At 46.1% G+C, this 14,532-nt stretch overlaps 1 protein-coding gene across 1 annotated transcript in view; it reads left to right on the top strand.

The window, feature by feature from the left end:
• Window positions 1-14,532, top strand: part of HBEGF (heparin binding EGF like growth factor) — an 85,511-nt gene that overhangs the window by 48,154 nt on the left and 22,825 nt on the right. The window contains exon 3 of the mRNA XM_078653335.1: window positions 6,406-6,583. Within this exon, the coding sequence (XP_078509461.1) occupies window positions 6,406-6,583 (178 nt within the window). The remainder of the gene's footprint in view (window positions 1-6,405; window positions 6,584-14,532) is intronic.

Here is a 14,532-nt window from a genome sequence, read left to right as displayed (position 1 = left end):
CTCACTAGGTAGAGCGATGGCAACGACGGGGGCGGTCAGACGCCACGCCTGGTTGAGGTCCGCCAACTTTTCGGCCGATGTCCAAAATACACTGATGGACATGCCGTTTGATGGCCGTCGCCTTTTTGGCGACAAGGCAGACCATGCGCTTGAGCGCTTTAAGGACTCCAGGGCTACGGCCGAGTCCTTGGGCCTCTCGGCCCCACGCCAGCAATCGGCTGCCTTTCACTCCTTTCGTGGCCACGGAAGGGGTGTACCCACACGTGCTGCCAGCCACGCTGCGCAGGGTAATACCCAACGTGGTGGCAGCCGTGGAAACCGCCGTGGCGGCGGTCGGGGGCAACGGCGAGGTCAGTCCACACCTTCCCCCGCAGCATCTGCCTCAAACCCCTCCTAGTCCGTGCTTTTAGGCCCATGTGACGTCAGTGGGGGGCAAGGTTCGCCATCACCACTCTCACTGGCGCACTGTCACTTCGGACAGGTGGGTGCTGCAGATCGTCCAAAGGGGCTACTCCCTCCCCTTCGAGACGACCCCTCCAGCCATGCCACCACAATTCCACCACGTATCGGGGGATCATTTGCGACTTCTGCAGGAGGAAGTTACGGCCCTCTTGGCCAAGGGGGCCATCGAGCGCGTTCCTGGGCCAGAAGTAGGGTGTGGTTGCTACTCCCACTACTTTCTGGTACCCAAGAAGGGCAAAGGGGGCCTACGTCCTATCTTGGACCTACGGAACATCAACGGCTTCCTCCGGAAGGAGAAGTTCAAAATGCTGACTCTGGCTCAGGGTTTGGCTGCCCTAGACCCAGGAGACTGGATGGTAGCATTGGATCTGCAGGACGCTTATTTCCACATCCCCGTCCTGCCGGCCCACCGGCGTTACCTACGGTTCACGGTAGGCCACGAGCACTTTCAGTTTACCGTGCTCCCCTTCGGCCTTACCAGCGCACCACGGGTGTTCACGAAAGTGATGGCGGTGGTCGCAGCTCATCTGCGCAGGTTAGGGGTTTCAGTCTTTCCCTACCTCGACGACTGGTTGTTGAAGGCGGGCTCGCCCCAGACAGTCGTCAGCCACCTCCAGACTACGGCCGACCTCCTGCACCTGCTGGAGTTCTCCATCAATGTGCCGAAGTCACACCTGTGTCCCTCTCAGAAGCCCCTCTTCATCGGAGCGGTTCTAGACTCGGCGCGGATTCGGGTTTATCCTCCCGAACAGCGGGTCCGGGATATTCAGGCTCTGATTCCACTCTTTCAGCCTTTATCCCGGGTCTCGCCAGGTTGACGCTGCGGCTTCTGGGGCTGATGGCCTCCTGCATCCTACTGGTGCATCACGCCAGGTGGCGGATGCGGGCTCTGCAGTGGGACCTGAAGTTTCAGTGGGCCCAGCATCAGGGCAACCTGTCCGACCACGTCCTGATCTCGGAGGGCACTGCGAGACAGCTGCAGTGGTGGCTCACGGACCGCAATTGGGTCAGCGGCAGATCCCTCTCCCTACCCCAACCGGAGCACGTAGTTGTGACGGACGCGTCCCTCCAGGGCTGGGGGGGCCACATGGGAGAGGCGGAGATCAGAGGCCTCTGGTCTCCGGCGGAGGCCCGGCTCCACATCAACCTTTTGGAGTTGCGGGCGATTCGTCTAGCACTGAAGGCATTCCACTCCTCCATCCGGGGGAGTGTAGTGCAGGTGTTCACGGACAACACCACCGCCATGTGGTACTGCAACAAACTGGGCGGGGTGGGGTCGTGGACCCTTTGCCAGGAGGCTCTGCGCCTCTGGCAGTGGCTGGAACGCCAGGGCGTGACCCTGGTGGCTCAACACCTGGCAGGTTCTCTGAACGCCAGGGCGGACGAGCTCAGCCGTCGGTGCATGATGGATCACGAATGGCGTCTGAACTCGGACGTGGCGCAAGACCTCTTTCAGCGATGGGGAGAGCCTTGGTTAGATCTATTCGCTACCGAAGAGAACGCGCAATGTCATCAGTTCTGCGCGTTGGAATTTCCAAGGGGGCACTCGCTCGGAGACGCTTTTCGTAGCGAGTGGAGTTGTGGTCTGTTATACGCCTTTCCGCCTATACCACTTGTGCCCAGAGTGCTGAAGAAGATCAAGCGCGGCCGGGACTAAGTCATCCTTGTGGCTCTGGACTGGGCGCGAAGGTACTGGTATCCAGAGCTACTCAGTATGTCAGTCGATTCCCCGGTTTGTCTGCCTCTTCGGGAGGACCTTCTGTCGCAGCAGCAGGGGACGGTCCTCCACCCGAACCTGTCCAGTCTCCACCTCCATGCTTGGAGATTGAGCGGCGACAGTTGAGGCCATTTGACTTGCCTCCTGAAGTCTGTAACGTCATTCTGGCAGCCAGGCGTCCCTCCACTAAGTCGGTATACGCCTGCAGGTGGAACAGATTTGTGGCATGGTGCACAGCAAAGGCTGTGGATCCTCTTGCTGCCCCTCTCTCTGAGGTTCTTCTCTTCCTTCTTTCTCTTGCCCAGCAGGGCCCTGCTCTGGGCACTATCAAGGGCTACCTTTCTGCCCTTTCAGACTTTCTAAGGCTGCCTGATCAACCTTCCTTGTTCAAGTCCCCTATTGTAAATCGCTTTCTGAAGGGCATCACACACACGTTTCCTCCTGTTCCGTTTGTGATGCCTCAGTGGGACTTGAACCTTGTTCTTACATTTCTGATGTGCGCTCCCTTTGAGCCACTTCACAACTGTCCTCTCCGCCTTCTTTCTCTGAAGACCGCTTTCCTGGTTGCCATCACCTCTGTCAGGAGAGTGAGTGAGCTCCAGGCTCTTTCTTGTACTCCTCCCTTCCTTTCTGTCCATCCGGACAAGGTTGTGTTGCGTACTAAGCCATCTTTCCTGGCCAAGGTTGTCACGGCCTTCCACATCGGGCAGTCTATCACCTTGCCCACCTTCTTCCCGCCACCGCATCCCTCTAAAGAGGAAGAGCGGCTCCACCGTCTGGACCCAAAACGTGCGCTTTCATTCTATTTGGATCGCACACGCCAGTTCCGGGTGGATGACCAACTCTTTGTTGGTTACGTGGGCGCTAAGAAGGGGAAAGCGGTGCACAAGAGGACCATCTCTCGGTGGATCATCTTGTGTATCCAGGCATGTTACTCCTTGGCTAAAAAGGAGCCCCCTGTTGGATTGCAGGCTCACTCCACCCGAGCCACGGCGACTACAACTGCCCTGGGCCAGGGAGTGCCCTTGCAGGACATTTGCCAGGCGGATACGTGGGCCTCGCTGCACACGTTTGCAAGACACTACTGCCTGGACAGTCAAGTCCGGAGGGATGGCTTCTTTGGCCGTTCCGTCCTCCAGGACTTTCTTGTGTGATTATTGGTTCGCAGACCCACCACCGGGGTTGGTATTGCTGGGGTACCTATTCTAAGGTAAGGAATCTATCACTAACGTGTCTCTTTCAGATGCACAAGTTACTACTTGTGTAACGATATATCTGTAAGAGACATTAGTTAGTGATAGATTCCTTACCGACCCACTCATCCTCCCCGTTCTGCGAACCGATTTCTGGGGTTAAGGACATCCCCTTTCAGGGCCCTAGTTTCATGGCACCAGTGTTGGTTTTTGGCATAGCTCTGCGTTTCTGGCACGGAAAAGCTGTGTCTAAGAACTGACGTCAGCACGCGGAGGCGGCGTCTAAGTACTCCGACAACGTCATCACGGCGCCCATGACGCCGACAACGGACGCGGAGCCGCAGACGACGCCTACCGACGCGCAAGGGTACTGCTTTGCAAAAATTTCTGGATCCAGTCTGACGCCTGGGGATATTCTAAGGTAAGGAATCTATCACTAACTAATGTCTCTTACAGATATATTGTTACACAAGTAGTAACTTGTGCTTACTGAACGAAAAGAAATTAGCCAGAATATGAATATTTACTAAATGTATCAGAAATGAGGTATTATAAGTTTATTGTGGTTTACATTTGTAAAATACACCTATATTGATTGCACAAAAATTAAGTGTTTGATAATGGTGGTGCTATTTGCACCACTTTGGCCAGAGACACAGAAATGGGTGCAGAAGTGAAATAAGAATACGAGTGAGGCTTGCATACAATTATACTCCAATATTCATTATACCAAAAAGAGATGGTAGCAAGGGTGGGAGAGTGCAAGTGAAGAATGAACAATAGTGTGTGGATAAACAAAATATGAAAAGATGTGAAGGATTTCCGACCCTTAAAAACCCAAGGAAACAGAAAACTACTTAGCATTATTTTTATAATATATCGGCTAAAAAGCCTTGTGGTTGATATGCTTTTTCAAATGCAAATGAGAACTAATTAAATATTCCAGGGTCTGCCAGAGTACCCAGGAGCAACATTTATCCAGAGCATAAAACCATATAGGTGTGTATAAAAAAGAACGTCCCAGATGCACAAAATGGATACACAGTAGGCAACATTTTCTGCCACATGAGCTGCAGGGTCTATCTATTATAGTATGCACATCTAAGTAATTACAGATGTAAGGTCATATGTTAAGAGAAATAATACCGGATTCAAAAATTGGGTCATACCCTGATGCCCATTACTGCAAGCCTGTCAGTTAAGAGTCCATCAAAACATGTTCTGGTGCTAGTAATATGGTACCAGAGGTACAGCCAAAGTATGCCACAGTGCTTTCCAAAATGCCAGCTGATCAGAGGTGATGCTCAACTAAGTCAGTGCTGTTCATTGTGACAGGAAGCTGTACGCTGATGTTTACAGAGCTAGATTATGCCTCTGCACTTGGAAACCTTCATGGTAGCAGGGTGCATTATACATTTAGTGAAAATGATCATGAAGAGTGCAGCCCAACTAGCCTTGGAACGCCACTCTAGTCTGCAGCCTTCCATGGAAGGCCATAGGGCCTAGATTGACAGTCCATTCCTGCACCATGTTCAAGCCAGTAGTAGTAGTTGCAATTTCTTTAAAACAAATTTTATTGGCATTTTTGAGAGTACATTTTTATACAGTCAAGTAATGCTCACCAAGCGGATCAAGGTCTTGCCATTCTTATGGTGTTTTTCAGTCTGTCATGGTCTTGATACTTGTGGCTAGCTAAGTGCTTTATACCAGTTGATGTCACTATTGGGACCTGGGGATGGGGTTTTATGTATCTCTTGAGTATTCTGCCCAATAAAACCTACATCTGCCATGTGTGTTGCTGTTATCTGTGTGATCTGACAATCCCATATCTTTTATTTGGGTCCCCTTTGTGTCTGTGGGCAATAATTGTTTTACTTTCCGAATCTAATTGTCATGTTGCATGAACTAAGTGAAGTTCTCTGCTCTAATGCCACTTCCTCTAACATCACAATGTGCTGTTCTTTCATTGAGATGTACGTTTGTGTCCTGAATCCTGAGTGCCTAGTCACTTCATGTAATTATAAAATTACGGTGTCATACTTTCATATTGTTACAAAATAGCCATAATTGATGTTATGATATAAGTCACCATGGGTTACCAAGGCAGGTTGTTGTCAGAATAGGTAAGCTCCAAAGCTATAGGGGCTTATTCGTTTCCCCATCCTGCTTTAAAAACAGTTTTTATCTTGTCAGTCTTTAGCATGCCTGGCCTTAGAAATGTTAGTACAGTCTGGTAACTCTCCTCCTAGACTCAGTTTGCCAAGTTTTTGGCAGCGAGCCAGAGCCCCTAAGAACCTTCCTTAGATACCATACATGCCTGTAGAAAAGAGGCAGCAGTTACACCACACCACACCATACCACAGAGAAACTTTTACTCTTCTTGCTGCCTTCCTCTCATCCATGGTTGACATGGAGGTATAACCTTTGTTAGCCCTTCATGTGCTGCCCTGATTGGTCTGCTATCTTTTTCGGGGTGTCAACAAGGGTAGTATTTGGTGTAAGGGCCTTCCCCTGTCTTGACCTGCTCCCTTAAGTAGATTTCCCTCAGATTCCTCTAGATTCTCTTCATACGGTGGCAGATTGGGGCGCCGTCCCTGGAAACTGCAGAAACATCACAGGTGCCCATCAAGGTTTGCAACATCTAACACGCAACTAGGCCTTGACCTGATGTGGGGAAGAAAGATCAATCCCATTCCTTTCCCTATGTTTTGTTGCTCTGTTCTCAGTAGCCAACGTGGTTTCAGTGTTCCCTATGTCAGACCTTAAAGCACTGGATGTAGTCATGTTAGTGGCAGGCACATAGCTTCTGCTATTGCCTGATCATGGCTGCCCGGGACTTAAGGGGCAAAGGTAAGCAGTTGAAATTATTTGGCTTGAAGTGAAACATTAGGAGAGCTATCTCCTGGAACCACACTGGAAGAGGGCACAATAAGAGACAGACAAGGTGGTGACCCTGTCCCAGGCAGTAAGGACATTTACTGACACATTTCCAATTCGTCTTTATCATTTCTGTTTTTTTTTTGTTTTTTACAGTGGCTCTCTCGCCAAAACCTGAGAGTATTGTTATTCAAAATAAAGAAGAAAAGAAAAGAAGAAATAAGAAAGGGAAAGGAAAAGGGAGAAAAAGAAACCCTTGTTTGAAAAAGTTCAAAGACTTTTGTATACATGGAGAATGCAGATACATAAAACAGCTTAATGTTCCTTCATGCATGTAAGTTAATGTATAGACATGTTTTTGACAAATGCATGATTTTTAAGAGTTCCGCCACACTCATATCAGATATTCTGGCTTTTGTTCTAGTTTGATATTTCAGATGTGATGCACTTTGTAGTATATTTATAAAAAATTGTATTTATCAACAATAATAGAGTCAAATTGGAGTGGTTTAGATGTGGTCTAGCGCTCGCCACTTTAAGATACATCAAAAAGGCAATGGAACAAAACATTGAACAACTGTTTGCTTAACGAAACAACTCTTCAGCTAAAATATTTAGATATGCGTGGTAGAGGTAGACGGGATACTAACTTCAACATCTAATTGAATGTCAGTCATTACCTCGCATGCCTTTACCATGTGGTACTGTATTACACATATAATCCATCGCATTGATCTTTACAACATATTGTATTACATCGTTCTGCTTGTGCTAGTAATTATATATAATTGATATACATATTTTTTACAGTTGCTTTGTTGGGAGAACCCTCCTTTATATATATGAATATATATATATATTTCTCTTTTTAAAATGGGATGAACACTATATATATGTGTGTGTGCGTGCGTGCTACTGTGCGTCTGTGTGTTAAAACAAAACATATAAATTTACTGACAAAACGAAACATTACAGGAACGTTATAGTGAGGTTGACGTTTTACCCATAATAAACCAAAGAAATTCAGCAGTTATAGTTTTACTTATATCTATACTTATGTTAAGAAACTATAACTCGTGGCCTAAAGTTACTTAACAGTATGAGTTATAGTTTCATCAGGTAAGTATAACTATAACTTCTGAATTTCCATGGTTTTTATGGTAAAACGTCAACCTGACTATAATGTCCCTGTAACCTTTTGTTTTTTTTCTGTCAATTTTTGGTATTTTTTAACGTAATGTAATTTATAATTATTGTACATTAATACAATCACCTCATTTGGCCGGGCGTGGCTGGGGGTGGAGGCAGGGTATGGTGTGTGAGAGGGTGAGTGTTTTTTGTTTTTGGACAATGTCGGGGCGGGCGGTGGTCGGGGAAGCCTGTTGCTCCCGGACAACGTCAGGACGGGCTGCTAGTATATATATATATATATATATATATATATATATATATATATATATATATACACACATATATAATAATAAAATGTCTCTCCATCTCTAAACAAACTCCTTACTACCACTTACACCTACTCATCCCTGGCTCCTAAGAAAAAACTTACTACCTACCCATCCCTGGGACATAAAAATCTCTTACTCCTACCCATACCTGTACCCTACAAACCCTTACTGCCTCTTACCCATTCCTGAAAACTAAAAACTCCTACCTTTTTAAAGTAACTTAAGTGTGTTTGTGTATTCATATATGTATACACACACACATATATATGTATGTTTGTGACCAAGCTCCCACAAGGAGTGAAACGCGTCATGGAGGGCACTAGTCCCAGCTATTTTATATATATATATATATATATATATCACAACAACCCTCTCTGCAAGAGAGAGGAATGAGTCGCCACTCCATCTGGTTTTTAATTATTTATTTTGCAATTCGGCACGTTCTTTTTCTTTTTCTAATGCATTTCGGTCACCACTGTGACCTTCGTCAGAGATGAGATGAGAATCAGCAGCTCGAGGTTACAAACAGCTTACCCACACAGCCAATTGTTTTTATACCTTCCATTTTATGCCCCCTGGTGGGCGCCGCATTTTAGGCTTTCTTAATGCATGCTCGTTCGTGTAGTTTGCCGTCGCCTCTCAATTCTTTCCCTCCAGTGGGTGCTGCATTTCTCTCCTCCAGTGCTCTCCCGGAAACCCTTCGTAATGTTCTTTTAAAACATATGCCGGGACCCTAACCACAGTCCAGTCCGTGGCGGCACCTCACACCCTCCGTGTCTCCACTTCAACTTTTTGATCCGCTTTCGGGTGTGATTAGGCGCTCTTGATGGGCGGTGCGTGTCTCTTGGGCCGGACCATGCCACATATAAATCACAACAACCCTCTCTGCAAGAGAGAGGAATGAGTCACCACTCCATCCGGTTTTTAATTATTTATTTTGCAATTCGGCACGTTCTTTTTCTTTTTCTAATGCATTTCGGTCACCACTGTGACCTTCGTCAGAGATGAGATGAGAATCAGCAGCATATATATATATGTCGCTCCGTCTCCACTAGGATTCGAGGCACTCGCAGGAGGGTACTGGTTGCGGTCGTGGAAAACCGCCAAACATAAACAAAAGTTAAAGTAATGTTATAGATAGGTGAACTGTTCAGTAACAACGCAACGTATTAAGCTCTAAAAACACTCAAATTCAGCAGTTTTAGTTATCTCAACTAACTTTAACTCGGTAGCTATAAGTTGTGCCCCCGTCATGCACAATGATGTTCTCAATGATGCCAATGAAGATGTCATGAGTGGTGTAATACGTAGGGTAATTAACAGTTCATGGCGAGGGCACGAGTTATAGTTCCTTAGGGCATGAGCGATTGTTACTTAAGATAACTATAACTGGTGAATTTCTGTGTTTTTAGAGCTTAATACTTTACATTATTAATGAGCATCTCCTACCTATAACATTAGTAGGACCTTTTATTTTTTCCAGTGAATTTCTACTTTTTTTAATGTAAAGTAATATTTAATTACCATACATTAATTCAAACAGCTGCTAATGGCCTCTGGCAGTGCATGGCGGGGGTTGGCTGAGCCTCTGCACCTTATTAGGCCCTGGGGACCTCATCCTTCAGGGCCTTTTTTTATTAAGAGAGCAGGGCCATGTGGCACCCCCTTGAAAATTATTAGGCCTGTGACCCATCCCCCAGGGCCACTATTAAAATGAATGAGGAAGGGGGCACGCATTCTCCCCCTCTCCAGGCTGAATTTGGCCCCGGGGTCCTATCCTGCGGTGCCCAGCGCATTTTCTAGGGGGAGGGGGTATGTGGCTTTCCTCTCGGGGTTGCTCTTGGCCCTGTGAACCTCATCCCTGAGCAATGGCAAATGGTTTAGGTGGGAGGCACGTGGCCACCCTCCCCTGGTCCCAGCGGCTCCCCGCATCCAGCTAATAATGCTGCTTCGTGCAGACGAGAGCAATCTCTTTGTCTGTTTCCCCGTCTGCTTCAGTGATGTCATTTGAGATGTCATCAGTGATCTCACTGACCATGTCATAAGTGATGTAATATGTGGGGTCAAAAGCAGCCCATTGCGGGGCACAAGTTATAGTTAGCTCAGCTAACTAGAACTGCTGAATTTCACTTGTTTTGTATAAGTGAAACCTGAGTCTAACTATAACGTCCCTGCAACCTTCGTTTTTTTCAGTGAATTTCTAAGGTTTTTTGTATTCCATTCCCTAACTATAACATCCCTGTAAACCTTTGTTTTTTTATAGTGAACTTGCGCGGTGCTAGCGGGGACATTGGCAATCCCTTTAATACTTTTTTTGCATGCGAATGGCGGTGGCGACCCACTTGGGTGTTACCGAACCACCAGTCCCAGAGAGCATTGCTTCAGGTTTTACACCTGTGCATAATTACTGAGGGTATTTACTGGTGCCTGCAGCTTGCCGTCATGTCAAATGTGCTGCCACTGAAGAGGGCGTTGGCCCGAAACGCGTCTGGCAGGAAAGGGACTCTGTTCGCGGCTCGCACCCTTGCGTTGGCATTAATCCCTACCTGTAAGTGCATCCCACCTAGGGGCAACTCTTTCTTTCCATATATATATATATGTATATATATCAGCGCCACCTGGAATTATGCCATTCTGAAGCTGCACGGTTTTTCTGATTGTTATGCATTTGTCACATAATCTATAATTTGCAAATACTAGGGGGTCACTCACAAGGCACCTATTAAAGAAAAGACAACCTGTAGGAAAAGGAGAGAAAAAGAAGTTCATGCAGCACTAAATATCTAGCACACACAAATGCACTTTTTTGCTAGCAGCACTAGATCTGCAGACAGGGCATACAGGCTGAGGTGATATTTTCTGCCTGTGCCAGAGCATAAACTGTTTAGTAGCTGTGCTTTTCACCAAAGCACACTTTGGTTTGGCATCTTATAATTCCTTTGTTATGAAAACTAATAAATGTGAAAAAAAATAGTAAAACGTCTTGCATGCCTAAACGGTAACTGGACACCACCAATGATCCTTAGTCTTAGACTTACATGTTTAGAGAGCCTTTTCATGTTGGGGAAAACCAAGATCATGAAGGCTAACAGGCCCAGCATAACTGTTGTCACTCTTGCAGGCAATGCACCGGTAGAGGTTGAGACCTTCACCTCCCTGGGCAGTTTCATAGATGAGCAGGGTGGCACAGACTCCAACATCAAGGCAAGAATCGGCAAAGCAAGGGCTGCCTTCATTCAGCTAACGAACATCTGGAGTTCCAAGGACCTAACACAGCAAACCAAAAACAGGTTTTTAACACCAACGTAAAATCGGTCCTTCTGTATGGAGCAGAAACTTGGACGATAACAGTGATCATCACCAACAAAGTCCAGACCTTCGCTGACATCTGTCTGTGGAAAATCCACAAAATCTGCCGGCCAAACACCATCTGCAACAACGACCTATGGCAGTAGACTTCCCAACTCCTTGCTCATGAAGAAATCATAAAAAGATGCTGGTGCTGGATATGTCACACCCACTGCAATCCCGTGTTAAACACCACCAAGCAAACCCTGACTTGGAACCCTCAAGGGTAAAGCAAAAGAGGAAGGCCAAGAAACACCTGGTGTTGAGGCTGACTGCAAGGAAATGGGTTACACCTGTAGTCAGTTTGAAAGAAAAGCCCAGGACAGAGATGGTTGGAGGGTCCTAATTGATGGCCTGTACCCCAGGAAGCATAGTAGGAATAAGTGAGTAAGAGTCGACATCGAAAAGATAAAACTGCCTTGAATAGGGTGTTCCACCTGTGACCAGATCATATCTTGCATAAGTAGCTTACATCCTCCCCCGGTCTCTGGTGCAATACTCACTTTTTGCTCATTTCCTGATTCTGTCCATTACATGTATCTCCACACCCTGTCTTTTTCCTAGAATTCCACACCCTTTTTTCAGTTATGACAAGTCTCTTTTGGTATTTGTGCTTTTTTATTAATTCATAAAAGACTGAAAGTGATAATAAACGCTTTGCCTCATGTGAGCCTCTGTGGATGTTTTATAGCGAGGGAAAAAATTGATAAAACTAAAAGAACCATAGTCATAGCTGCTGAACTTCTAAAGCAAATTAAAACTTGATTCCCAAAATAACTTGTCCAATGGGACACGCATTTTAATTTTACTGTTCACAGAAAATGTTTACAGGTGCCAACACGTAAATAGTGTTTGTCTAAAAAAGCTAGGAATAACTGAAGATATCACATGCTATAAGGTCACTTTGCAGCTTTGTATAGGATATGGCTCCTCAGTAGACGCTTGCACTTCCACCTCGATCTCTCCCCTCTGTCTCACATCTCTTGCTAACGATGCGTCACGTCTTACTCATCCTGGCTGGAGGCCTTTCTGTGACCTGCTAGGTGTACAACCAGTAGGAGGGGGAGGGAATTAAGGAGCAATGTGTCATATTTCTCTGAATGTTATGATGAAAATCCTTGGGCAGAGCTGTACTTTGGTGTGCTTTTGGTTAAGTAAATTCGGAAATTATAACCACAGTTTTAAGCTGAGTGCTTATGAGTCATTTTCCTAATATTTCCCACGTCTGCACTGAATATTCACCAGGTCACCCTTTCGTGTGTTTCATTAAATCGGAGGAGCATGTAAAATATTAATTTTGCACAAAACAAATTTTATATTCAAACGCCAAAACTGTTCACTTTGTCAGTGGGTGGTGTTTGTAAGTTCTGCTGCAGCTTTGATGATTGCCAGTGTTTACCCTGTGGTGAAAACCCACCCCTTCACCCTCCCGTTGCAACTGGAGCAGGGCTTGCCAGCATTCCACAGCCATGACATAGCCTGCTATAAAGTAGTATGCTGTATGGAGACTTCTCTCGTACAGCTTGTGAGTAGCGGTGAACACTGAATGGGACTGCTGAATTGAGGCTTTGCTGCAACTGCACAGTAATCGTTAAAGTATAAAGAACTTTCCCAAATAAAGTTAACAAAATAGCAAAAAAGGTGATGGATTAAACTGCCCAAATTGTTTTCTATTAATGTTAATTACTCTTAGTCCTCGTTGTTACTTATGAGGTGTATCACACTTCATACATACAGTTAAACACAGGAACGTATTCTGAAAAGTCCGCAAGGAGCCATAAAAGAGAATGGCATCCCAGCATCCTTGTGGAATACCAAGCCTTATGTGGAAGGCCAAATAGGCCCAGGGCTGTAGTGTGGGACATAATGACTGTAACAAGGACACTTAGGACTAAGTTATGAAGATCAATTTAAGTAATCAGGGCATTACCTCTATGTCCCTCATAAGTAACCACTTATGAGGAATGCTTAAGCTATTACTTATGAGGAATACCCAAACTAATAGACACCCATCGACCCCAACAAAAAAATATATGTAACAAATGTCTTACTGCCAAAACTCAATGATGTATTATATCAATAAACTCAACATTTTAAGAAAGAATGAAATTGAGAATCCCATGCCAAGTTCCTTTCATCCATTTCCAAACGAATTAGTCTATAGTGATTTACAAAAGTGATCAAAGAAGACCAAGTTGTAGCTCTAGAAATCTCAGCAAAAGGAACACCTTGCATTTCAAGATATGTAGTAGCAAAACTCCTGGTGGCTCTCCCGGTACCCCAGCATAAAGGAGACACTTTGCTAAGGTGCAGGGGAAGGCTAAAGTAGGCCTACTCGATTAATTTATCATAACAGCATAGGCCTTACTACCTTTATTTACCACACCAGAAGTTACAAATACATCACCTTAAGTCGCAAATCTCTTCATCTGTGCATATAACTCAATGTAGGCCTTTTTACATCCATCAAATGCAATAACTCCTCCTCTGGAGTGGAAGGAGAAGGGAAAAGACAGGTAGAACAATTTCCCGACATGCATTTGTGACGCTGGCCACTTTCATCGCAAAAGTAGATCTTTATATAAAATGATCCCATCATCTGTAATAGTAAGAAAAGGGGCCACCCCGCGCAAGCAGAGGTAATTTCTGTTAGGAATTACACTTCTCATCCTCAACAATGTTATATCTACAGAATCCAGACAGGCTAAAAAAAACTCTTCAGGAAATATCCATTCTTTTAGCCTGGTCCAAGGTTCTCTGAAGGCTCAAACACCCACCCAATGGGTCCTTGGTGTTAAGACTGCTAAACTCTTCTGAAAATCTTCTTGCAGAAATCTTTAGACCTAGAATAGTTCACACTGCAACATCTTTGAGGCCACGTTCTCGGAAAGCTGGAAGCATGCCGAGATCAACGCCCTTCTCAAGAAACCCAAGGCGGACCCCAAGGACCTCAAGAATTTGCGGCCCATCTCCCTGCTCCCGTTCCCGGCGAAGGTCATCGAGAAAGTCATCAACGCGCAACTGACCCGCTACCTCGAGGACAACAACATCCTAGACCCATCCCAGTCCGGATTCCGACAAAACCACATCACCGAGACAGCCCTCATCGCCGCCACAGACGACATCAGGATCCAACTTGACAACGGCGAAACATCAACCCTCATCCTCCTGGACCTGTCAGCCGCCTTCGACACGGTCTGCCACCGCACACAAAGACACGCCTCCAAGAAGCCGGAATCCAAGAGAAGGCCCTGGTCTGGACCACATCCTTCCTCAGAGCGTCCGCCTTCCTCCACCTTCCCCCCTTCCGCTCTGAAGCCATTGACATCATCTGCGGCGTACCCCAGGGATCATCCCTCAGCCCGACGCTGTTCAACGTCTACATGGCCTCCCTCTCACACGTCGCCCGCCAGCATGACCTCAACATCCTCTCCTACGCCGACGACACCCAGCTGATCATCTCCCTCACCAAAGA

Source organism: Lissotriton helveticus, chromosome 7 (genome assembly GCF_964261635.1).
Source record: "Lissotriton helveticus chromosome 7, aLisHel1.1, whole genome shotgun sequence".
In the NCBI taxonomy this organism is placed as follows: domain Eukaryota; kingdom Metazoa; phylum Chordata; class Amphibia; order Caudata; family Salamandridae; genus Lissotriton; species Lissotriton helveticus.
This window is presented reverse-complemented; position numbering and strand designations above follow the sequence as displayed.